This window comes from Dendropsophus ebraccatus, chromosome 3, assembly GCF_027789765.1.
Source record: "Dendropsophus ebraccatus isolate aDenEbr1 chromosome 3, aDenEbr1.pat, whole genome shotgun sequence".
In the NCBI taxonomy this organism is placed as follows: Eukaryota; Metazoa; Chordata; class Amphibia; order Anura; family Hylidae; genus Dendropsophus; species Dendropsophus ebraccatus.
This window is the reverse complement of record NC_091456.1, coordinates 116,446,594-116,472,523: the sequence shown is the minus strand read 5'-3', so window position 1 is coordinate 116,472,523 and position 25,930 is coordinate 116,446,594. Positions and strand designations below refer to the sequence as shown.

At 45.8% G+C, this 25,930-nt stretch overlaps 1 protein-coding gene across 1 annotated transcript in view; it reads left to right on the top strand.

The window, feature by feature from the left end:
- The first annotated feature begins 1,133 nt into the window (after window positions 1-1,133).
- Window positions 1,134-25,930, top strand: part of TIMM44 (translocase of inner mitochondrial membrane 44) — a 182,686-nt gene continuing 157,889 nt past the window's right edge. Inside the window, exons 1-2 of the mRNA XM_069964528.1 lie at window positions 1,134-1,223; window positions 17,179-17,277. Coding sequence (XP_069820629.1) covers window positions 1,194-1,223; window positions 17,179-17,277 — 129 coding nt within the window. The 5' untranslated portion in view covers window positions 1,134-1,193. The remainder of the gene's footprint in view (window positions 1,224-17,178; window positions 17,278-25,930) is intronic.

Below are 25,930 nucleotides of genomic sequence, written 5' to 3'. Positions count from 1 at the left end.
TTAGTTTTGCGATCGCTTAAAGGGGTAGTGCGGCGCTAAGAAATTATTCCCAAAATAACACACATTACAAAGTTATACAACTTTGTAATGTATGTTATGTATGTAAATGGCCCCCTTCCCCGTGTTCCCCGACCCCCGAATGTGGACCCGGAAGTGTGGTGCATTATACATATCATATACCATCGTCGTTTGCAAAAAATTCACAGATCGTTCCATGTAAACAGTCGTTTACCGATTTTACCGAGATATGTGCGAGATAGGCTTAAAGGGGTAGTGCGGCGCTAAGAAATTATTCCCAAAATAACACACATTACAAAGTTATACAACTTTGTAATGTATGTTATGTATGTGAATGGCCCCCTTCCCCGTGTTCCCCGACCCCCGCCCGTGGACCCGGAAGTGTAGTGCATTATACATACCTGATTCGTGTCAACCCCCGTCCCCCGTCTTCTGACATTGATGTAATTTTCAGGAGTGTCTCCATAACAGTGCCTCTGTACTGTCACCTATATGTAATATAATACCTGTAGTACATAGCTTTATACCTGTGTATATGCGTCCTGTAGTGGCTGTATACCTGTGTGCACATGTCCTGCAGTGGGTGTATACCTGTATATACATGTTCTGTAGTGTGTACATAGCTTTGGTTGCTGCTCGGTTACTTCTTATAATTATTTTTACGTTATTGAAACTAAATATTGCGTTTGGCACAACCAAGTAGGTGTGACTTGTAAAAAGGGGCATGTCATAATTATTGCTTGATTATCATTACCGCAGTTATATGGACGATAAACCGCGTTATAGATTTAGGCCCTTATCGCCCAGCCCTAGGCTTACCTAAAGAAAAGTAAAAAAAATACAATACTTTAATAAATATTTTCGCCAGACTTCTCCTTTAACATTTCCCTTTGCTCAGAAAAGAACCTGTAAAACACATTACATACTGTGTAACAAACATGGTCTAAAAACCATTCAGGAACTTCTGTCTTCCATTCATTCAATGGGTATAAAGTTCATTGCTTTTGTATGTCAGCGCCTCCCGCTCCCAGCTATAATGGACTATCACCTCCTAGCGACAACAGTAAAACGCACCGAGACGCTTCTCCCACGTGACTGGTCACCTGACCGTGACGTTATCGGAAGTCCTGTATCTAATAACGTGCGCGAAGGTCGAAGGGGAATTCTCTATAAAGATGGCAGAAGCCTTCCGTCAGTGTAGCCGGGTGAGTTGTTATGTATCATGTGGTCGTGTCACCTGTAATTCCTTGTCTTCTGCGGAGCGGACTCTGTAACAGGGGGCAAACAGATGGGATGTAATGTGAGAAGTGTTTCGGTAGGTGATTCCCTTTGGGGCTGATAGGGGTAGGATTGCCGGCCTTAGCATCACATGTAGTCCCTCACTGCCGACAAGAAGTAATGAACCTCTACCACTTCATTTTTCCCGGGAGAGTCATGTACAAAGCTATGTACCCGCTATGGCCCCCACTTTGCTTTCCACAGCAGCTGATTAGGCATAGGACGTAGTGCAGCAGCCCCTTACTATACTAGTCAGTTTTGGTGAATTAGAAATTGAGCCCAATGACATTCACTATTGATTTTAGTTTACAGATACAGAAGAAACATTGATGGGGATCTCTGATTTAACAGAAAAATCGCCCGATAAGGGTGTAAAAATACATTAATGCTGTCCAATGCAGATGGATAGGTCTAAACCAGGGGTGGGGAACCTTTTCCATGTCGAGGGCCGGTCGGGCATTAATAAAATCATTCGAGGGCCGTATACCGTGCGCGGCAGTTAGTAGCGTGGGTTTGCAGCACCCAGGGCAAGGCAAGGTATTGTTCGCCTAGTGCCCCTGCTATTGTAGTTAACCCCCTGCCATGTCCCTGGTAGCCTAGTTAACCCCCCCAGCCATGTCCCTGGTAGCCTAGTTAACCCCCATCAGGCATGTCCCTGGTAGCCTAGTTAACCCCCATCAGTCATGCCCCTGGTAGCCTAGTTAACCCCCATCAGTCATGTCCCTGGTGGACTAGTTAACCCCCATCAGTCATGTCCCTGGTAGCCTAGTTAACCCGCATCAGTCTTGTCCCTGGTGGACTAGTTAACCCCCATCAGGCATGTCCCTGGTAGCCTAGTTAACCCCCATCAGGCATGTCCCTGGTAGCCTAGTTAACCCCCATCAGTCTTGTCCCTGGTAGCCTAGTTACCCCCCATCAGGCATGTCCCTGGTGGCCTAGTTAACCCCCATCAGGCATGTCCCTGGTAGCCTAATTAACCCACATCAGTCATGTCCCTGGTAGCCTAGTTAACCCCCCATCAGGCCTGTCCCTGGTAGCCTAGTTAACCCCCATTAGTCATGTCCCTGGTGGCCTAGTTAACCCCCAACAGTCATGTCCCTGGTGGCCTAGCTAACCCCCATCAGGCCTGTCCCTGGTGGACCAGTTAACCCCCATCAGGCATGTCCCTGGTAGCCTAGTTAACCCACATCAGTCATGTCCCTGGTAGCCTAGTTAACCCTCATCAGGCATGTCCCTGGTGGCCTATTTAACCCCCATCAGGCATATCCCTGATAGCCTAGTTAACCCACATCAGTCATGTCCCTGGTAGCCTAGTTAATCCCTCAGTCATGTCCCTGGTAGCCTAGTTAACCCCCCATCAGGCATGTCCCTGGTAGCCTAGTTAACCCCCCATCAGGCCTGTCCCTGGTGGCCTAGTTAACCCCCATTAGTCATGTCCCTGGTGGCCTAGTTAACCCCCAACAGTCATGTCCCTGGTGGCCTAGTTAACCCCCAACAGTCATGTCCCTGGTAGCCTAGTTAACCCCCAACAGTCATGTCCCTGGTAGCCTAGTTAACCCCCAACAGTCATGTCCCTGGTGGACCAGTTAACCCCCAACAGTCATATGCCTGGTGGACCAGTAAACACCCAACAGTCATGTCCCTGGTGGACCAGTTAACCCCCAACAGTCATGTCCCTGGTGGACCAGTTAACCCCCAACAGTCATGTCCCTGGTGGACCAGTTAACCCCCAACAGTCATGTCCCTGGTGGACCAGTTAACCCCCAACAGTCATGTCCCTGGTGGACCAGTTAACCCCCAACAGTCTTGTCCCTGGTGGCCTAGTTATCCCCCCCCCCCCCCCCAACAGTCATGTCCCTGGTGGACCAGTTAACCCCCAACAGTCATATGCCTGGTGGACCAGTAAACACCCAACAGTCATGTCCCTGGTGGACCAGTTAACCCCCAACAGTCTTGTCCCTAGTAGCCTAGTTATCCCCCCCCCCCCATCACTCATGTCCCTGGTGGACTAGTTAACCCCCATCAGTCATGTCCCTGGTAGCCTAGTTATCCCCCCCCCCCATCCGTCATGTCCCTGGTAGCCTAGTTATCCCCCCCCCCATCAGTCATGTCCCTGGTAGCCTAGTTATCCCCCCCCCCCCATCAGTCATGTCCCTGGTAGCCTATTTAACCCCCAAATAAAAAAAAAATAAACATCCCTCTCACCTTTCCTCCGTTCCCACGCAGTCCAGGTCCTCTTCTCTCCCAGGTCCTCTGTGCCGGTCTTCTCCTGCAGGCGGCGCGCGATGAAATGACGTCATCGCGCGCGGCCCGCAGGAGACTGAAGACACGCGCCGCTTTGGAGGAGGAAGGAGCCGACACAGACAGCACGGCAGCTGTCACAGAGGATGCTGTGTGCGCCGGCTCCTTCCTTCCTCCAGAGCAGCGCGTGTCACAGGGGAGCCGCGGGCCGCATCGGGAGGTCTCAGGGGCCGGATGCGGCCCGCGGGCCGGAGGTTCCCCACCCCTGGTCTAAACTGATACATTATGTGAAATGAAACACATTTCAAATATATAAGCATGTCTAAAAGGGAAACTGTCAGCGTGTTAGATAAATCTAACCTGCTCATATGTCCCTTTTGTACATAGGGCGCTGAGGATGAAGGCAGGTCTCTTACCGTTATCCTTGCCGCAGTCACCGTGTATTAAGTTGTTATATCCACAGGCTAATCGGGTGGTTTTGAGCACTTGGGTCCCCAGAGCACTGATCTGCCCCAGCTAGCCAACTCCTCCCAACCAGGGCTGTGGGGTCAGAGCTAGTTTTGGCTGGAGTCGGGAAAAAAATGTACCGACTCCGACTTTAAAGAAATCTTTAAAAAATGTAGAATTGAATTTTGATATGAATTTTACAAGTTTTGCTCATGAATATATATTATGAGCAACATTCTAATAGGACACTGGCCCTATTAGATAAGGGTGGTCATGGAAAAGTTGTCGGTCACTATTTGGCAGTTTGTTTCTGAGCTGGAAGAGTCCATTGTGTGGGGGGAGATCTGTGCTGTTCTCTTCCTGGATGCTGGATAACTGTGAGCAGCAGTGTAATATGAAGATATCCTGTGTAATATAGAGGAGGAGAAGACATAAGTAGTGTAGCTGTAACCTCTGTCCTCAGTGTGGTGTTTTCTCTCTGGGAGAATATTGTGTGTTTTTCTTCAGTGGCGGCAGGTGTATGTGTGTATGTGTGTGTGCTATGACTGCAGCAGTCTGTGTGTGTGTGCTATGACTGCAGCAGTCTGTGTGTGTATGCTATGACTGCAGCAGGCTGTGTGTGTGTGTGTGTATGCTATGACTGCAGCAGGCTGTGTGTGTGTGTATGCTATGACTGCAGCAGGCTGTGTGTGTGTATACTATGACTGCAGCAGGCTGTGTGTGTATGCTATGACTGCAGCAGGCTGTGTGTGTGTGTATGCTATGACTGCAGCAGGCTTTGTGTGTGTGTATGCTATGACTGCAGCAGGCTGTGTGTGTGTGTATGCTATGACTGCAGCAGGCTGTGTGTGTGTGTATGCTATGACTGCAGCAGGCTGTGTGTGTGTATGCTATGACTGCAGCAGGCTGTTTGTGTGTGTGTATGCTATGACTGCAGCAGGCTGTTTGTGTGTGTGTATGCTATGACTGCAGCAGGCTGTGTGTGTGTGTATGCTATGACTGCAGCAGGCTGTGTGTGTGTGTGTATGCTATGACTGCAGCAGGCTGTGTGTATGCTATGACTGCAGCAGGCTTTGTGTGTATGCTATGACTGCAGCAGGCTGTGTGTGTATGCTATGACTGCAGCAGGCTGTGTGTGTGTGTGTATGCTATGACTGCAGCAGGCTGTGTGTGTGTGTATGCTATGACTGCAGCAGGCTGTGTGTGTGTGTATGCTATGACTGCAGCAGGCTTTGTGTGTATGCTTTGACTGCAGCAGGCTTTGTGTGTGTGTGTATGCTATGACTGCAGCAGGCTGTGTGTGTATGCTATGACTGCAGCAGGCTGTGTGTATGTGTGCTATGGCCGCAGCAAAGCGAGTGTGTGTGTGGTGTGCGCTATGGCTGCAGCAGGCTGTGTGGGTGTGTGCGCGTGCTTGTCCCCACAGTCAACTTCTATATGACTATGTGTGACCCCTCTCTATATGACTATGTGTGACCACTATCTATATCACTGTGGCTGACCTCTATATTACAGGTATCTGGCATTGTTAGCAGTGTTTCTGTGTGTATGGTGAATATTTAGTTAGAAACATAGAAGATTGTCAGCAGGAAAAGACCACCTGCTCCATCTAGTCGTTATGAGTAGTTCAGGACATGGAGGCTGGAGACTGGCTGCATCCACTGCGCACACAGGAGAATATACAGTATTCCTTTATTCACTCAGAAGTCACCCCAGGATCATGTAGGACATTAGGGAGAAGCTGCTGAGCCAGTGTGATAAATAACTCCCCTGGTATATGACTGGCCATTTATGAATGAGCAGGAGTCAGAGTCTGTCCTGATAAAATTCAGGAGTCTGAGTCGGAGCTGCGGCTTACTGACTCCACAGCTCTGCTCCTAACATCAATGAAGTGTTAGTCTTGCCCCAGTGCTACTAAATATGTGAGAATGGAGAGTCCTGGCACTGCTACCAACAAATCACCCACTATGGCTTGTATAGCATGTGCAGCTGCTCCAGATCCAGGTACAAATCAGTAGACCAACTGAAGTACTCTGTTCACAAATATGAAGTCTTAAAGGAGCAAGCTGGGAGCCATGTGATGCTGTCCAGCCAATGAAAAGGCTGCCAGTGCGTATGCCCATCAGTAGCCTTTTCTCTCCTATTCAATTCACTGAAACCCTGAACTCAGGGGGATCCAAAGACACCAACTGGAGCTGATGGGAAAGTGGGCGGCAGGAAATTCAATCAGAAATAATTACCAGAGGGATAGTGAGTCTGAAATCTTTGTGTGTCTATGTGTGTGTGCCAGAGTTCCCCTCAGGGCTGTGGAGTCGGTAAGCTGCAGATCCAACTCCTGATTTTATCAAGGACCACCTATGACTCCAGCTCATCCATAAATGGCCAGTCAGACACCAGGGAAGTTATTTATCACACTGGTGTAAAGTAGACCTTGCCCAGCATCTTCTTCCTAATGTCCTACATGATCCTGGGGCGACTTCTGAGTGAATAAGGAAAGATATAAAGCAGCTTCTCCTTTGTGTGCAGTGGATGCAAGCTAGTATCCAGCCTCAATGTCCTGAGCAACTCAGAACTAGACTAGATGGAGCAGGTGGTCTTTTCCTGCTGACAATCTTCTATGGTTCTAACTAAATATTCAACACACACAAAAAAACAATGCTAACTATGCCAGATACCTGTGGTATAGAGATCACACATAGTGATAAAGAGATCAGACATTCGCCCAGATTTATCAACTCTGTCAGCATTCACACTGCAGAATCATTGGAACTACCCGCACAGCCAGTCAGTGACTGCAGCAGTGCCCCGCCTCACTAGCGGATTGGCTGAGTGGGCATTTCTGAGTGGGGCCGTGACATCACTGGATCGGGAGGCCGGTGGGGGACCATGAGCGGTCACGTGGCACTTAGGGGGCGGCTAAATAGGACTTCATTATTATGATCCCACCACCCCCTGTCCCTCCTGGAGTTTTCACTGTTGCCCATAATACCCCTTTAAAGGGAACCTGTCACCCCCCGTGCCGGGGTGACAGGCTCCCGACCCCCCGCTACAGCCCCCTATACTCACCTGATCCCGCCGGGTCCCGCTTCTGGATCCGGTCGGGTCACGGAGATACCAGACAGACTGTGGCGTGGCTACTGACGCCACTTTGCTCGCTGTACTTATCACTGTGGGGAATGGACAGGGATAGTCCCCCCCCCCCCTATAGTTTGGGTGATGACCTTCTAATTTACAAGTCGTCTTGGGACCATCCGATACAGAGCCATGATTAAGGGCAAGAGAGCCCGAAACGCGTCGGCCTTTTAAACATTGCACAAATAAAGGTTTAAATACTTTTTAAAGCGAGCTGGAGAGTATTCTTATATTTACACTTACATGAAAATGATGCCAGGGAAGAAGTTAAGAAACTGACATGCGTCTAACCTGATAGTTTCCGTTTAACCCCTTAAAGCGACTCTGTACCCACAATCTACCCCCCAAACCACTTGTACCTTCAAATAGCTGCTTTTAATCCAAGACCTGTCCTAGGGTCTGTCCGGCAGGTGATGCAGTTATTGTCCTAAAGAACAACTTTTAAACTGGCAGCCCTGTGCCCAACGGCCAGGGCTTAGATTGTGTATGAATTAGGCTGGCACACCCTCTCTGTCCCTCATCATCATTAGGAATGCTCCAGGCAGATTGTCTCCTATTCATCAGCTGTGTGAATACTGAACATGGGCTGGATTGTTAAGGCACCTGTGCAATGTTCAGACAGGAGAAAATGTTCCAGTGGCATTCCTAATGATGAAGAGGGTGGGGAGGAGGGACGGAGGGGTGGTTCAAAGTTAGGGCACAGATACTTCAAGCCACAGCCATTGGGCACGGGGCTGCAAGTTTAAAAGTTGTTCTTTAGGACAATAACTGCATCACCTGCCGAACGGACCCCAGGACAGATCTTGGATTAAAAGCAGCTATCCGAAGGTACAAGTGGTTTGGGGGTAAGATTGTGGGTACAGAGTCGCTTTAAAGGAATATTTCCCCTCAAAACTGAGGGAGCGTGCACATAGGGAGATGCACAGAACAACAACTGACAGCCACTGGCAGCGCATTACCAATGAGGCTTTTTGGGCGATGAAAGCTCTGTACTGTTTGGTCTCCAGTGGCTGAAGGGGGTGCTGCCAGGTCTTCAGCGGACAACCGGGGGAGGGGGGATGTAAGCTCTGTGCTGCCAAGTCTCCAGCAGGGGGTGCATGAGGGATGGAAGCTTTTGCTGCCTTGTTTCCCTTTTTGCATGTGCTCACCCCATCTGCATTTTTACAAATACATGGGGCCTCTTCAGGGAAATTGAAGGGGAAAAAAGCAGCAGGTTTTAGGGGTTTCTTTGTTTACATAATGTACATTTCAGATAAACTGACATCGTTATTCTATAGGTCTGAATACAGCGATATGCTTCTTTACATAGCTTTTCTAATGTGTTACTATTTTTTAACAGTAAAAGTTTTTTGCCAATAGATATTATTTAAATGGCCCCATTGTCTATTCTGTTGACTCTTAAAACTATTTTAGATTTGCAGTCCTGGTGTTTTTTTACCTTTTTTGTTTACACTGTTCATCGTGTGGTAACAATATTGTTATGTTTTAATATATCGTATAATTACACATATTACAATATGTTTATTCTATTGTTTTAGTTGTAAAATGGGAAAGAGGGTGATTTAAAAAAAAATTGGGGGGGGGGGGGAGGAGGGAGGGCTTGGCATATTTTTAAAAACTTTTTTTATTTTACACTTTTTTTTTTAATCCCCCTGGGGGACTATTACTTGCAATCATTAGCTTGTGTACACTGGTAAAAGCTATTCCATAGCATAGCATTGATCAGTGTTATCTGCGATCTTAGAGCCTGCCTGCACCAGACCCTTTGAGAAGATCGTCATCAGTCTGCACAGAGGTAAGTTGTATACCTCTGTCAAATTGTTCGGGACCCCCGCAGTAATGCTGCGAGGGTTCCTGATCAGTAAGTGACAGGAGCTGCTCCTGCCACTTACACTTAAATGCTGAAATTGCTGCATTTAACTCCTTAGTGACCGCCATGCTGCCTTTTCACGGCAGTCACTAATGGGCTTTATTCCAATGCGTACGCCTTTTAACGGCGGACGCATCGGAATAGATTACCGCCCGGCGGCAGCAGTGCGGGGATCAGCTGTCAGTGTGACAGCTGACCGCTACCTGAAACTGCCCGCAGCGGAGGATTCTCCGTTCCGGGCAGTTTAACCCCTTAAATGCCGCTGTCAAGGCATGACAGCGGCATCTAACGGGTTCCGGTCGGCGCCGTGGGTATACTGACCTGATCAGAATTCCTGCGGCGAACTCCGGTCCCCCGACTGTCTCCATGGTGATTCCGGGGTCCTAATGAAGGCCCCCGGGCTCACCATGGATATGCCTCTGCTCGGCCATACAGAGGTAGCAGAGCAGAGCAGATGCCTGTCTGCAAGTATACACAATACACTGCATTACATAAGTAATGCAGTGTATTGCAATGATCACTAATTAGTAGTACACTAGTGTACAATAATGTACACTAGTGTAAAAGTGAAAAAAAGTGCACCAAACACACAAAACGCTCCCCCCATAATAAAAATGCATTACATTCCCCATACACTATAAAACGTTACATAAAACTGATCAAAAACACAAATCCTATACATATTTGGTATCGCCACGTTCGTAATGACCCAATCTATAAAACTATATCAATAATTATACCGCAAGACACATGCTGTAAAAAATAAATTAAAAAAACAGTACCAGAATAGCTGTATTTTATCAATCCACTTTAGAAAATGTCATTAAAGAGATAAAAAAGTCATATACATCTAAAACTTGGTATCAATAAAAACTACAGATTTTCCTGCAAAAAATAAGCCCAAAACAAGCTCTGTGGCGCAAAAGATAAGAACGCTATGGTTCTTGCAATGTGGCAACAGTTTTTGTGGGTTTTTGCTAGGAAGATAGTTTCTATTGTGCCAAAGCGGTAATAGTTAAAAAAAACTATACAAATGTGGTATCACCGTAACCGTAGTGACCCAGAGAATACATGTATTATGTTATTAGTGACCGCCGATACGGATTTTTACGGCGATCACTAATGGGCTCTATTCTGCTGCCATCAGCTCTTTATGGCGATGGTGCAGAATAGTGTAGCTGCGCCGGTAATGCCCCACAGCCCCTTCCTTTTAGCTACAGGAGGTCGCTGAGGGGTTGGGACAGAATGTGGGGTCAGTCCCGGCCAGTCCCCTCACCGGCGATCGCGGCGGCCACCGTTAACGGGCATTGCCAGCGCAGCTGAACGCTTTCATCTCTTCTCACTGTGAATCCGCGGGGAGAGGAGATGAAAACATGTCCCCCCTGTCCCCAGAATTAACCCTAGTGACCTGGTCACTGACCCTCCCCTACCTGGGCGGCCATCTGATCCAAGATGGCCGCCGTCATCACTGTGAACAGACTGTTCACAGTGATGGATTCCTAAAAAATGATCAAAGCTCTATTCTCTCCACCACTGGAGGTGGCAGAGAGCAAGGGGCAATGATCGGGGACCACCCAGTGTGGTCCCAGTACAAGCGATCAGCAGTATATACTCTATACCGCTGATCGCTTATCGCTTGTTCCAAATGGTGCCGGCACTTTTTTACCCCTGTCACCAAAGTCAAGTGCCCTGGATTACCCGTAACCACCCCAGTTTAACCGTCAGCACCCCAGATTGCCCGTCGGCACCCCAGATTGCCCGTCACTACCCCAGATTTGCCTGTCACCACCCCCAGATGGCCTGTAACTAAAATGACACTCCTTCTCTTCTGAGCCCGGCTGTGTGCCCATACAGTGGTTTATGCCCACATATGGGGTACCATTGTACTCAGGAGAACCTGCGTTACAAATGTTGGGGTGCTTTTTCTCCCCTGTTCCAAGTGAAATTGAGAAATTTCAAACTAAACAAACATGTCATTGGAAAAATTTTATTTTTAAAGTCTAGTTTTGAATACTTTCCTTCAATACCTGTGGGGTCAAATGGTCACCACTGGGGGGTTTCCAGTATACAAGCCTCCTAAATCAACTTTAAAAAAAGAACTGGTCCCTAAAAAAAAAAATTAGTTTTGGAAATTTCATGAAAATTTGATAATTTGCTGATACATTTCTAAGCCCCATAACACCCTAAAAAAGTGAAAAATCTTTTTACGAAATGAAATTAGAATTAAGAGAACATATTGATAATGTGACTTACTAACTAATTTTTGTCATGTGACTTTCTTTTTCTAGAAGCACAGAATTTCAAAGTTCGTAAAGTTCAAATTTTTCATGATATTTTGATGTTTTTCACAAAAAAACACACAAGACAGTGACCAAATTTTGCCACTAACATAAAGTACCATTACAAAAAAGCAATCTCAGAATCGCTATCATATGTTAAAGCATCACTGAGCTATAGGCGTATAAAGTGAGACAGGTCAGATTTTGAAAAATGAGCCTGGTCATTAAAGGGGTAGTCCAGCGGGGGGGGGGGGGGGGGGGGGGCATTTTTTTCCTGGGAGGAGGTGGCTGAGGGAAACGACGTCCACTCACCTCCCCGGTTCCAGCGGGCCCGAGACGTAACTTTGCTCTTAGCCACCTCCTTAGTTCTGGGGAAAAAAAAGTACCCCGAATAGGCTTGGTCTTGATAAAGCCTTGATAAAGCTTGTACAGCGAAACACAGCGTTGGGTGAGTGGTATTACCAGGCAGGATATACTTACACCCAGAGGTCTGAAGTACTATTTGTGTGATATTTTTGTGATATACATTTTTTTCTAATTATACATTGTACATTTGATATTGCATATAGTTTGCACGTTAGTCTGCACTTGCAGCATTGTACAAATAGTTCTATTGTAGTATTTCTTGAGTTTACCTTTATTCATTCATGTGCACTTTCTGTACCTCTGTGGGTCGATTGATATACCATCATTTGTTCAATATATAGAACATACAATATCCATTTTCTCTGCCTTGTAAACCATCTTATGTATGTGTTGTATGATTTTCTGCTCCCTTTTTTAATGTTTTTAAATATATCTTCTGTATGTAACAATAATGTATTTTTGATAAACTTAGAATTTTTTGTCCAGCATCTTTTAGTTGTAGGTTATAGGTAGTATCTTGATGCGTATGGATATTGGCTACCAGTAGTCCTATTTTGGTTAATTAATTATATCTATTTGGTGTGTAGTTTAGAAAATCTCCTAATATACATGTTACGAATTTGCCTTAGGCTGCATTCCCACGTTCCGTGATCCTAACGGATCACGGACGTGGAATGCATGTACCGGAGTCCCCCCGTGCCCGGACAGCATCTGTAATTAGATGCTGGGAGCGGGGGAGACTGTATTCATAAGCGCCGCGCTGTAGTAACAGCACCGCGCTGCTGATTCATTACAGCGTGGCGCTTATGAATACAGTCTCCCCCGCTCCCAGCATCTAATTACAAATGCTGTCCAGGGGACTCCGGTACATGCATTTCACGTCCGTGATCCATCAGAATCACGGAACGTGGGAATGCAGCCTTACGTTGCCAGGCAGTGGCCCAAAGATTTTTAGGCCTATGACTGGCTGGCTGGTCAGTATACAGCAAAAAGGGGTGTTTCCATCTTATCTAATAAAGTTAAACTTCCAGTAAAATATTTTTTGCAAATACATTCATTTAGCCTCCTGATATGCTGCTCTTACCTTCCCATTGTTAACAGTTTGTTGCCTAGGTTACTGACATCCTTTTAACCCCTTGCCTCTAAAGCCTGTTTTGGCCTTAATGACCAGGCTCATTTTTCAAAATCTGACCTGTCTCACTTTATGCGCTTATAGCTCAGTGATGCTTTAACGTATGCTAGCGATTCTGAGATTGTTTTTTCATCACATATGGCACTTTATATTAGTGGCAAAATTTGGTCACTACTTTGTGTGTTTTTTGTGAAAAACATCAAAATATCATGAAAAATTCGAAAATTTAGCATTTTATGAACTTCTGAAATTTTCTGATTTTAGAAGAGGAAATCATAGCACATAAATTGGTTACTAAATCACATTACCAATATGTCTTCTTTATTCTGGCATAATTTGGTAAACATATTTTACTTTTTTAGGGTGTTATGGGGCTTAGAAATGTATCAGCAAATTATCAAATTTTCATGAAATTTCCAAAACTACTTTTTTTTAGGGACCAGTTCTTTTTTTAAATGGATTTAGAAGGCTTGTATCTTGGAAACCCCCATAAGTGACCCCATTTTGGAAACTACACACCTTGAAGAATTAATCTAGGGGTATAATGAGCATTTTAACGCTACAGGGGCTGGAGGAAAGTATTCACAATTAGGCCGTAAAAAAATTGAAAATTTAAATTTTCCAATTATATATACATTTAGATTAAAATTTCTCATTTTCAAAAGGAACATGAGAGAAAAAGCACCCCAAAATTTGTAACGCAGGTTCTCTTGAGTACAACGGTACCCCATATGTGGGCATTAACCACTATATGGGCACACAGCCGGGCTCAGAAGGGAAGGAGCGCCAATTAGCTTTTTTAATGCAGATTTTGCTGAAGAAGTTTCTGAGCGCCAGGTGCGTTTGCAGCGCCCCTGTAGTGTCCGCAGAAGTAAACTCCCCCAAAAGTCACCCCATTTTGGAAAGTACACCCCTCAAAGAATTCATCTTGGGGTGCGGTGACCATTTTGACCCCACAGGTATTAGAGGAAAGTATTCAAAATAAGACAGTAAAATTGAAAAACTAGAATTTTTCCAATAATATGTTCGTTTAGTTAAAAATTTCTCAATTTGACTAGGAACAGGGGAGAAGCTGCATGCCAAAATCTGTAACGCAGGTTCTCCTGAGAAGAACGGTACCCCATATGTGGGCATAAATCACTGTATGGGCACACAGCCGGGCTCAGAAGGGAAGGAGCGCCAATTAGCATTTTCAGTGCAGATTTTTCCGAAGAAGTTTCTGAGCAGCAGGTGCGTTTGCAGTGCCCCTGTAGTGTCCGCAGAAGAGAACCCCCCCAAAAGTCACCCCATTTAGGAAAGTTCACCGTGGGGTGGTAACGGGCAACGTGGGGTGGTAACGTGGGGTGGTAACGGGCAACGTGGGGTGGTAACGGGCAACGTGGGGTGGTAACGGATAAACTGAAGTGCTTATAGGTAATCTGGGATGGGTACATGTAATTTGGGGTGGTTACAGCCAATCTGGAGAGGGTCACTGGCAATTTGGGGTGGTTACGGGCAACGTGCGGTGGTTACAGGCGACATGCGGTGGTTACAGGCGACGTGCGGTGGTCAGAGGCAGCGTGCGGTAGTTACGGACAATCTGGAGGGGGTCATTGGCAATTTGGGGTGGTTACGGTCAAGGTGAGTTGGTTATAGGCAACGTGCGGTGGTTACATGTAATCTGGCGTGATTACGGGCAACCTGCGGCGGTTACGGGCAAACTGGGGTGATTACGGACAATCTGCAGGGGGTCACTGGAAATTTGGGGTGGTTACGGTCAACGTGCGGTGGTTACGTGCAACCTGGGGCGAATATGGGGAACCTGCGGGGGTTACGGGTAATCTGGGAGTTTTTTCACTTTTTCACATTTACACTTTTTCACTTGTGCTTTTTACACATTCATTTTCACTGTATTTCTATGAGTACTGTGATATGTTCTATCACAGTAATCATAGTTTAGTGACAGAGACCAAATTGGTCTCTGTCACTTAAAATTTTCAGAGCTAACTGCTTCTGACGTGCATGCGCACATCAGAAGCAGTCAGGACGTTGAGGAGGACGGAGCTCCAGGATCAGGTAACGTATATGGGGAAGGGCGGGTGACTGGGGGACGGGGGGGACGGGGGGGTGGGGGGTTGACACTGAGACTTTTTATCCCCTGTCACCAATGATTTATGGTGACGGGATAAAAAGTGCCAGGCAGCACTGGGAACAGGCGATCAGCGGTATATAGTATATACCGCCGATCGCCTGCTCCGGGACCCCCCAGGGGGGTCCCCGATCACTGCCCCATGCTCTCCGCTACCTCCGGTGGTGGAGAGCATGGGGTTTTCATTAATTTTTTTATTTCCATCGCTGCGAACAAACATTGTTTGTTCGCAGCGGTGGGGGCGGCCTTCTTGGATGTCTGCCCGGGGAGGGGGGTTAGTGATCGGCCACTGGGGGGGGCTGATCTGGGCTCTGATTTACACTTATTTCATCTCCCCCCACCGTGGATTCACGGTGGGGGGAGATGTAATGCAGCGGCGGCGCCGGTAATGGCCGGTACCGGCGGATCGCCGCTATAACGGTAATAGCGGCGATCCGCCAGCACCGGAGGGGGCACGGAAGGGCCAGGGGGGGGATCAGCAGTGGCGGCGGGAGGAGGCAACATGCCACAGCCTCCCCCCGCCGCCCGATCGCCGGCCTTCTTTTAAAACTCCCCATAGACGCTGCGGTCGCATTGACCGCGGCGTTTATGGGGTCAACTGCCCGGGGGGAGCGCGGCTCCCCTCCGGGCAGAGGCAGCAGGAGGAGGCTGTGTGACACAGCCTCCTCCTGCTGCCCGATCTCACTTAGGGACAGTGGGGGGAGGCAGGGAAACCATGAAGTTTGGGAAACGTCATGTTGCGGGAACTACCTGCTTTACATGACGTTTCCCAAACGTCATTTTGCGGCAAGGGGTTAAAAGCAGTGGTCTGGCTGGTGTATATATCTATAATTATACATGAGCGAATTGTCCTTTAGAGTATGTTCACACCTACCGGATCCGCAGCGCATTTGACGCTGCGAGTTAGCAGCGAAATCCGCTGCGGATCCAATACTATGAATTTGAATGGGTCCCATACACGCAACGGATCCGGTGTGTGTATAGGACCCGGCCCCTTTAACCCGTGCGCCGCCGTCCGAAAGCCTGCCTGCACCGCCTGTCACCCGAGCATACATTACCTGCTCGACGCCGCGGCTTGATTCAGGCTCCCGGCTCCCCTCGCTCCTCTTCAGCCAATCAGGGCTACCGTGCACTAATTGGCTAAAGAGGATTGAAGGGAGCCGGGAGCTTCACACAGCCGCGGCACCGAGCTGGTAATGTATGCTCGGGGCGGCAGGCAGTGCGGGGGGGGGGGGGGGGGGGGGGGGAAGGGGCTGCGGGTGGACAGGCTTTTAGCCGGCGACGCGGGGGTTAAAGGGGCCGGGTCCCATACACACAGTGGACCCATTCAAATTCACAGTACTAGATCCGCAGCGGATTTTGCAGCTAACTCGAAGTGTCAAATCCACTGCGGATTCGGTAGGTGTTAACGTACCCTTACTCGGCACATGGCTTATACAGCGGCTGCCTTTGATCTCTGCCGCTCCACCCTGGGTGCCTGGAAAAGCAGCACTAGCACCAATAATCTTCTGCTTATTAAAAAAAAAAAAGTGTCCACAAGTATTAGCTGTGGGCATTTTTTTGAGCAGCTGTGGGCATATTTGTGCAATATATTTATGATATAACACAATTTTCTTCTGGTACTCTGTGTGTGTGTATATAGTGTGTGTGTGTGTATAGTGTGTGTGTATGTGTATATATATATATATATATATATATATATATATATATATATATATATATATATATACTCACACACTCAGATATTGTGTATTCATTGCAGTTCTATGATTTGTAGTGGTCCTGTTTGTAGTCCCCACGTGATTCAGATTTGATGAAATATTAACGTTGCTTGTATATGTCACTGGCTCCTTCCTGTAGTTTTTATCTTGTCTGATATGTATGTGTTTTTTATAGGTTCATTGGTTTTTGTCTGAATAAAGTTTAGTTTAGTTCTAAATTACATGAGTTGTTATTTTTGGGAGATTTTTGTTGGTTATATGTATCGTAGTGATTTCATTGGGGTATATGATTTTTTTTTTTTTTAAATAAAATTCCCATCCACCTAACTATTCAGAGAAAAGTACAGATGGTCGGCCAAATAGTAAAATTCCTCTAACTTAGGAACAGGTGAATGCATAGCAACAGTGTTGGAGTCTGGGCACCTGAGGCCACAATCCATTTTTATCTTGTGGCCCACAAGCCCTCCTCAAATAGATAACCATTTAATCTTGTATTCACAATGTTCCTGGGATGAGTTTATACATTGAATTATAAATTTCTAATTTTCAGCATTTTATTATTACAGATATTGCTGTCCGGTAGCTGTAGGTCTACAACCGTCTGGAGTCGGGTGCCTCCAAAAAGCAGTTTGTACTGGATATGTCGTCCTGCTTTGGAGCAACAGGTACGGTTTGTCTTGTGTACATTTTTATGTAGATGTAATAAAAGGGTTCTCTGGAGCCTTCTGACATGAAAATGTTATATTAACTTTATTCAGCAGGTCATTATGATTACTGTGATTTCATATTTATATAGATTTTGGTGGAAACTTACCAAAAAGTGCGCCTGGCGTACATTGAGAAAAAGGTGCCGATTTTTGCACAAACCAAATGGTTGCTTTTTGTCTATATTTATACCCTGCTCATCTGATGGGCAGGCATAATCATTGATATGCAGACAATTGGTTCCACACCCCAAAATTAATGATTTTATATTCTGAATAACATATACTATACTGTACAGTAACTTATAACAACTTATAATCACATATTCAGCTGCTTAAAAATGTTTCATTTGTTTTACAAGTTGTTATAAGTTACTGTACAGTATAGCAATCAGCATGTGGTGTATAATGTATAGTAACTGCATAAACCTGACAACACAGCAGCAGTTTGTAGATACAGAATGGAGTTGCAGATCCCCATAATGCAGTAGCGTATTACAACAGACTAGAATAGAGACGCAGGGCTGCTGTCAGAGGTCTGTGTGGGCACATGACAGCAATGGGGAAGGGGTATGTGTTCAGCATGGACCAATCAGGACTGACAGGGACTGCACGGAGCATGAAGGAATGAGCAGGGCACATACATGCAGCTCTCTGTCCAGGAAGAGAGGGGTTACAGCTATGAAGAGATTACCTCCATAATCCACAAGCCCCAGCCTGAAGTGGATCTTCTATGATTTGGAAGGAGAGGGAGACTTCCTGGGTCAGAGTACAATGCTGTAGACCACACTATGCAGACCATGCCCCTCCCCCACTCGCGCTCCCACCCAGGACAGGGAGCTCTTAAACCAAAACAATGCTCTTAAACCAAGTCACAGTTTTGAAAAACTGTGAGCTCTTAACCAAGGTACCACTGTTTATGTAAATTTAAAATCACATTTATTTAATGAGTGCAGTGCAATTTTTGCTTTTATATTATGAAGTGAAGTTATTTAGTTTCACATGGTGCTTGCAACTCCTCAGCAATGTACCAGACTAATAGGCCTTTTACACAAGCCGGGGTAGGAACATTGTTAGAAATACGCTTGTGGCCGATGATCGGCCCATGTTAAAGTGACAGCGATTCCACTGATCCTTTAGAGCAGGTTTCTGAATTTATCTATCTATCTATCTATCTATCTATCTATCTATCTATGTGTGTGTGTGTGTATGTATATATATATATATATATATATATATATATATATATATATATATACGCATATCTGTGTGCTATCAGCTTCCAGATCACAAGCAGTGCTGCTTGTGATCCGTCATTTGGTTTTCCTGTCCTCCGGCTGTTGCTGTATCTTCCGGCCACTTCCTCCTCCAGAGGGATTCCAGTTAACAAGCAACGCAGAATTTAAGTATAGATTGCTTGCAATCTGGAAACTGACAGCACGGATATATACATATCTGCGCTTTCAGATTCCATGGCTGCACGAACGATACAGGGATTGTTCGTTCAACCTGGCCACTCAATTTGTCTTGCTTTTTAAACACTTAACGACATCTAGCGTAAACTTACGCCCTCGCGCCCTGGTACTTGGCGCATCAGGGCGTAATTTACGCCCGATGTTTCCCCGATCGCTGCGTGTTCGCACACAGCGATCGGGGAAGATGGCCTGCTATAAATCATAGCAGGCCATCTTAGCTTCTCGGCACGGGGGGTGGTTAACACCCCCCGTGCTTACGATCGCCGCTATAGGCTGATCAATTCAGATCAGCCAATAGCGGCGATCGGAACCTTTCCGGGTCATCAGTGACCCGAAGACCCGGAAAAAAATGGCGGTCGGTGCTGTCCGAGGACGGCACCGACCGCCATTACTGTAAAAAGTAATGGTGGTCATCGTGCCACGGCCCGATCGCCGTGAACGGCCGGCCGTTCACGGCGATCGGGCCCGTGGCACGGCGATCAGAGTCCCACAAAATAAAAAATAGCTGCCCTGGACCCCTCAGCTAGGTAGCTGAGGGGTCCAGAGCAGGTATTTGTACATTACTCACCTGATCAGCGTCTTCCGGGTTCGCGGCGTCCTCCGTCTTTCCGGCGCGTCTTCGGATCTTTCCGGCGGTCCCCGTCGTCTTCTTTCGGCTATTTTCGGCTCCAGCCTCGTCATTTTCCAGATTTTGGGCTCTGCTGCCCTCTAGCGGCTGATATGTGTAATACACTTATCAGCAGCTACAGGGATGTTCAGAATGTAGAAAGGTTTTTTTTTTCCAAATTTTTTTTTTTCTATTTTCCGCACCCTATCGCCGCTGAGTATTGATCAGCATCGCACGAAAGTGCGCTGCTAATCAGCAACTCCTCCTTTTTGGCGTAGGGTGTTTTTTTTCTATATTCTACTGCCACGGTCTGCTGATAAGTGCCGCGCATAAGTGCGGCATTTATCAGCAACTCCTTTGTTTGCGTAGGTTTTTTTTTTATACTTACTGTAAAAAAAACACGTAAAAAACACTACATTACACCACACTACATTGAATAAAGTTTGACACTACACTACTACATACCCCATATACCAATCCCCATATAAAGATGGCCCCCAGGGTGTTTTCGGCGTCAGAGGGATACGTTATTATTGCCTCCGACACCGAAACAGCCAGTGAGGATGAATGGGGGGGATCCTTCTTTCCTCCATTCATCCTCATCCTCCTCATCATCCAGTGACATGTCTGGGGGGTAGCGTAGTGTACGCTGCCCCCCAGACACGTCTTTTCCGCCAGTACCGTCCCAATAAGAGATGACGGTATGGTGTGAAATTCTCCAAACTCTGTGAGCGTACCTCAGGGTACTCTTACAGATTTAGGGTACGTGCACACTGCGGAATGGCGAAGGATAACCCTTCGTGCATTCCTCAGCTGGCACCCGCCGGCGGACTAATGCGGGCGCATGTCTCTACCCGTGTCATAGACTCCATTCTATGCACGGGCGGATTCCGTCATCCATCCAAAGAATGAATACGTTGGACGGAGAGCGGAATCCGCCCGTGCATAGAATGGAGTCTATGACACGGACGGAGACGTGCGCCTGCATCAGTCAGCCGGCGGGTGCCAACTGCGGAATGCACGAAGGGTTATCTGTCGCGATTCCGCAGTGTGCACGTACCCTTAGAGTGTATGTAGGAAGGGACACACGAATACAGCCCCCAGATGCCCCCTCCCCCCCCACACCATCCTCGGAACAAGTGAAAAGATCGTCCGGGAACTGATCTTCCCACTGCTGGATAAAGGTCACCACCTGTACGGGGATAACCTTTATACCAGCACCCCCTCTTTCGGTCCCTCGCTGCCCGAGCTACTGTAGCTTGCGGCACGATCCGAAAATATCAGAAGCAGTAATAGAGCCCTAATATTTAGCAGCCATGGAGCGGACCCAGCGCTTCTGGATATGAAGGACCCCGTATCGCACCAGGACAACATTTTCCAGGTGACGTCCCCCACACTGGAAAACAGGAGACCCCAGAAGAAGTGCAGAGTGTGGCATAACAGGGGGATCAGGAAGGACACCATTTACCAGTGTGACACCTGTCCTGATCACCCCGGCCTCTGCATACTGGATCGCTTCAAGGCGCACCACACGTCATTGGGGTTCTACATTATCTAAATTCTGTCCTTTATTCCTATTTCAGGGGTCACGTTGGTCCTGGGATTATTCTGATCGCCATTATGGAGTCGGGAAGGAATTTTTCCCCTGTGATGAGGCTACTGTCGTCTGCCTCACGAGGGTTTTTTGCCTTCCTCTGGATCAACACAGATTGAATTTGATGGACACCTGTCATTTCCAACCTTATAAACTAATAATTGCCCTAATACCCCCAAATAAATTAGAATTGTCCCTTTTTCCCAGCTAAGTAGGTATGGCCGCCATTCCCATAAGAGGATGCCATGATGCAATTACAAAGCCTCTGTGCGGCCAGGACAGTAGAAACCCCCCACAAGTGACCCCATTCTGGAAACTACACCCGATAAGGAATCTAACAAGGGGGGCAGCGGGGATATGGCCCCCTGGTGACGGCCACATTTGGGACGTGAAAATGAAAAAAATTGTATTTTTTATTTTCTCGGCACATGTTCTACGTAAGTACCCATCAAAATCAAGGCTAGACCAACATTTAGTGTAATTTTTGTAAAATTTTTACTCTAAATCATTAATCTTGTCATGATTTTTTCATTTTCACAAGGGGCTAAAAGATAAAAAAAAAAACAATAAATGTGTAGAGCAATTTCCCCTGAGTACGGAAATACCCCACATGTGGACATAAAGCACCATGTGGGTGCACGGTAAGCCTCCGAAGGGAAGGAGCGCCATTTCGTTTTTGAAGGCTGGATTTGGATGGAATGGATTTCGAGGGGCCATGTTGCATTCAAAAGGCCTCTGTGTTGCCAAGACAGTTGAAACCCCCCACAAGTGACCCCATTATGGAAACTACACCCCTCAAGGAATGTAACAAGGGGTGTAGTGAGCATATGGACCCCACTGGTGACGGGCACAAATGTGGAACAATGTGGCGTGAAAATGAAATATTACATTTTTTACACTATAATGTTGGTTTAGCCTTGAATTTATCATTTTCACAAGGGGTTAAAAGAGAAAAAAACACACTATGTGTAGAGCAATTTCCCCCGAGTCCGTAAATACCCCACATGTGGACATAAAGCGCCATGTGGGCGCAGGGCAAGCCTCTGAAGGGAAGGCGCGCCATTTGGATTTTGGAGGTTGGATTTGGCTAGAATGGATGATGAACGCCATGTCGCATTTACAGAGCCCTCGTGCTGCCAAAACACTGGAAACCCCCCACAAGTGACCCCATTCTGGAAACTGCACCCCTCAAGGAATCTAACAAGGGGTGCAGTGAGGATATGGACCCCTTGATGACGGGCACATTTGTGCTATGAAAGTGAAAAAATGAAATTTTTTACTTTTACGTCACATTGTTCCACATTTGTGCCCGTCACCAGTGGGGTCCATATGCTCACTGTGCCCCTTGTTAGATTCCTTGAGGGGTGTAGTTTCCAGAATGGGGTCACTTGTGGGGGGTTTACAGTGTCTTGGCAGCACGAGGGCTCTGTAAATGCGACATTGTCCTTGAAATCCTTTCCAGTGAAATTCAGCTTCCAGAAGCCAATTGGCTCTCCTTCCCTTTGGAGGCTCGTCCTGCGCCCCCTTGGCACTTTATCGCCACATGTGGGGTATTTCCGTACTCGGGAGAAACTGCGCTACACATTTTGTGTCTTTTTTTTCCTTTTATCCCTTTAAGAAAATGAAAAATTGAAGGCTAGAACAACGTTTTAGTGTAAAAAATAAATTTCTCTTTTTTCACGCCATATTGTTCGGAAAATCTGTGAAGCACCTGTGGGGTCCAAATGCTCACCGCACCCCTTGTTACATTCCTTGAGGGGTGTAGTTTTCTAAATGGTGTCCCTTTAGGGGTGTTTTTTAGGTTTTGGCACCCCAGAGCCTCTGCCAACCTGAAGTGGTACAGTCAGAAATGACCAAATATAACGGAGGCGTTGAAATTCACTAGGCGCTCCTTTGTATCTGAGGCTTGTGGTTGCGTCAAATAGCGCAATAGGGCCACATATGGGGTATTTCTATAAACTGCAGAAACGGGGCAATAATTATTGGGGTGCATTTCTCTGGTAATAGGTTTATAATTATGAAAAATATTGGATTACAATAAAATCTCTGCACAGAAAATTTAAATTTTCAAATTTCTTACACACTTAGCTTTTATTTCTGTGACTCCCCTAAAGGGTTAAAACACTTTCTGGATATGCTTTTGCAGAGTGTGGGGGGTGCAGTTTCTGAAATGGGGTGCTTTGTGGGGCTTTCTAACATACAGGCCCCTCAAATACACTTTAAACCTGAACAGGTCCCTAAAAATATCTGATTTTGAAATTTTACTGAAAATTTGGAAATTTGCTGCTAATGTTTTAAGCTTCCTATTGTCTAAAAAAAATTAAAGATCGTTTAATAAATGCCGCCAACATAAAGTAGACATGTTGTTAATGCTATTTAATATATAATTTATGTGGTATAACCACTTTCTGTATACGCAAAAAAGTTTCAAAGTTGGAAAAATGCAGTTTTTCACATTTTTTTCACATTATTTGGGGTTTTTTCATAAAGATTCGTTATGAGTATCGACTCCAATTTACCAGAAATATAAAGTACAATATGTCACGAGAAAACAATCTCAGAATCAGCCGGATAGGTAAAAGCATCCCGAAGTTATTAATGAATAAAGTGACACTGGTCATATTCATAAAATTTGTCTCTGTCATTAAGGCCATTTCAGGCTCTGTCCTTAAGGGGTTAAAGGCACTGCAAACAAGCATCAATCTTGCAGATAGGTGCTAATTTACAGCCCCCCACAGCTGACAAATTTTTTTAATGTAAAAGGACCTTAACCCCTAGACGACCCTGGACGTACAGTTACGCCATGGAAGTCTGTCCTCAGACGACCCTGGACGTAACTGTACGTCCTGGGTCCTGGGTGTTTCTCATGCTATGAAGCAGTGAGCAGCCGACACCTCACCGTTAATGACAGGCTGCAGTGATCGCGCTGCAGCGTGTCATTAACTTCTTAAACGCCGCGTTTGCGTGGCGTTTAAGTGTAAGTGACGGGGGGGGGGGGGGTTAGGGTCCCGATCGCTGTATTGGACCGCCGGTGGTCTCTTACCTTCCTCCGTCTGCTCACTGAGCCTGTATCGCCTATGGCATAGCAATGATCAGTGTGTGTAATCACACAAGTGTATGTTAAAGTCCCCCAAAGGGACTTAAAATGTGTAAAAATACTATTACACTACCCCAAAGCCCCTCCCCCAATAAAAGTTTAAATCACCCCCCTTTCCCATTATATAAATAAAGCATATAAAAATAAATAAACATATAATATACCGTAGCGTGCGTAATTGTCCGATCTATTAAAATATAACAAGCGTCATTGCCAACGGCGTACACAAAAGGAGGGATTTGATGTTACATTATATATATATATATATATATATATATATATATATTATGAAAAGTGATCAAAACGGCCGATCTTTACAAATATGGTAATAATAAAAACTAGAGATCATCATAGTGGAAAAAATTACACCCCATACAGGGGTGTTATTAGCATTATTACCGTTATAAGCATCACAATAGGCCCATTTTATTAATATATAATTGCCCAAAAAAGGTTTTCATTAAAAAAAATATATAACATTAGAGAATCTGTGTAAACCTGCATATGGTTGTGTTCGGACTGACCTATAGAATAGTAGTATCCCGTCGCTTTTACCATATAGTGCATTACGTAGACACAGAAACCCCCCAAACTTTACCATATTGCATTCTTTTTTACGATTTCACCTATTTATATCTTCATAAATAATAATTTTGGAATTCCGTCATACATGTTATGGTAAAATGAAAGACGCCATTACAAAGTATAACTATTACTGTAAAAAACAAGCACTTACATGGCCCTGTAGATAGAAAACTGAAAGTGCTAGAGCTCGTAGAAGAGGAGGAGGGAAAAACGAAAACACTAAGATCAAAATTTGCGCAGTCCAATGGGTCATTTTGGGACTGGTCCTCGAAGGGTTAAATAGATTAGGAAAACAATAAATCTAAGAAAAAGGAAAAATTGGCAGCACCTCTATGCCTCTGTTCTCACTGCAGGTTGCACGCTGCATGTGGCTTAAGTACAGACAAGAATAATCTAAATAAGTAATAATAAAATCTAAATAGTGGACTTGTGCAAAGTGGTAAATGACAGAAAACATTTTGGTAGACAACGGTCTATCATTGACTGTTGTAAATGATCATTTGAATATAATTTTAAAACAATGGTTGGTGGACTTTTACATGTATGGCCAACTTAACGTGTTGATTCCCATGGAAATCGTAATTAAAACGACTCTGTACCCACAATCTGACCCCCCAAACCACTTGTACCTTCGAATAGCTACTTTAAAGGGGAACTAGAGGTAGAGGTTAAAAAAAAATTAAACTTCTGCCGAACCATAAAGCATTATTTACCTATCTATTCCATTTTTGAAACTACCAAAAATCGATTTGTTTTGGGGGGTTTTGTTCTGTTTTGTGTTTCTGCACTTCCTGGTTTATCAGTTGTACACAGTACTACAGGTTCCCGAATGCAATGCTTTCCCTCAGCTGTTCATCACAGTCCTCCACCCTGCCTATTCCCCGCCCAAATCTATTGCAGAACATCTAGGCTGTGTTCACACATTGTTGTTTCATTGTGTTACTGAATTATTTGCAGTAATTTATGATTTCATTGTTGTCCCACCCACCCACACAGCATGCTGTATTCTCTACCTGTAACACCACACAGCATGCTGTATTCTCTACCTGCAACACCGCACGTTGTATTCTCTACCTGTAATACCACAGAGCACACTGTATTCTCTACCTGTAACACCACACAGCAGGCTGTATTCTCTACCTGTAACACCACACAGCAGGCTGTATTCTCTACCTGTAACACCACACAGCACTCTGTATTCTCTACTTGTAACACCACACAGCAGGCTGTATTCTCTACATGTAACACCACACAGC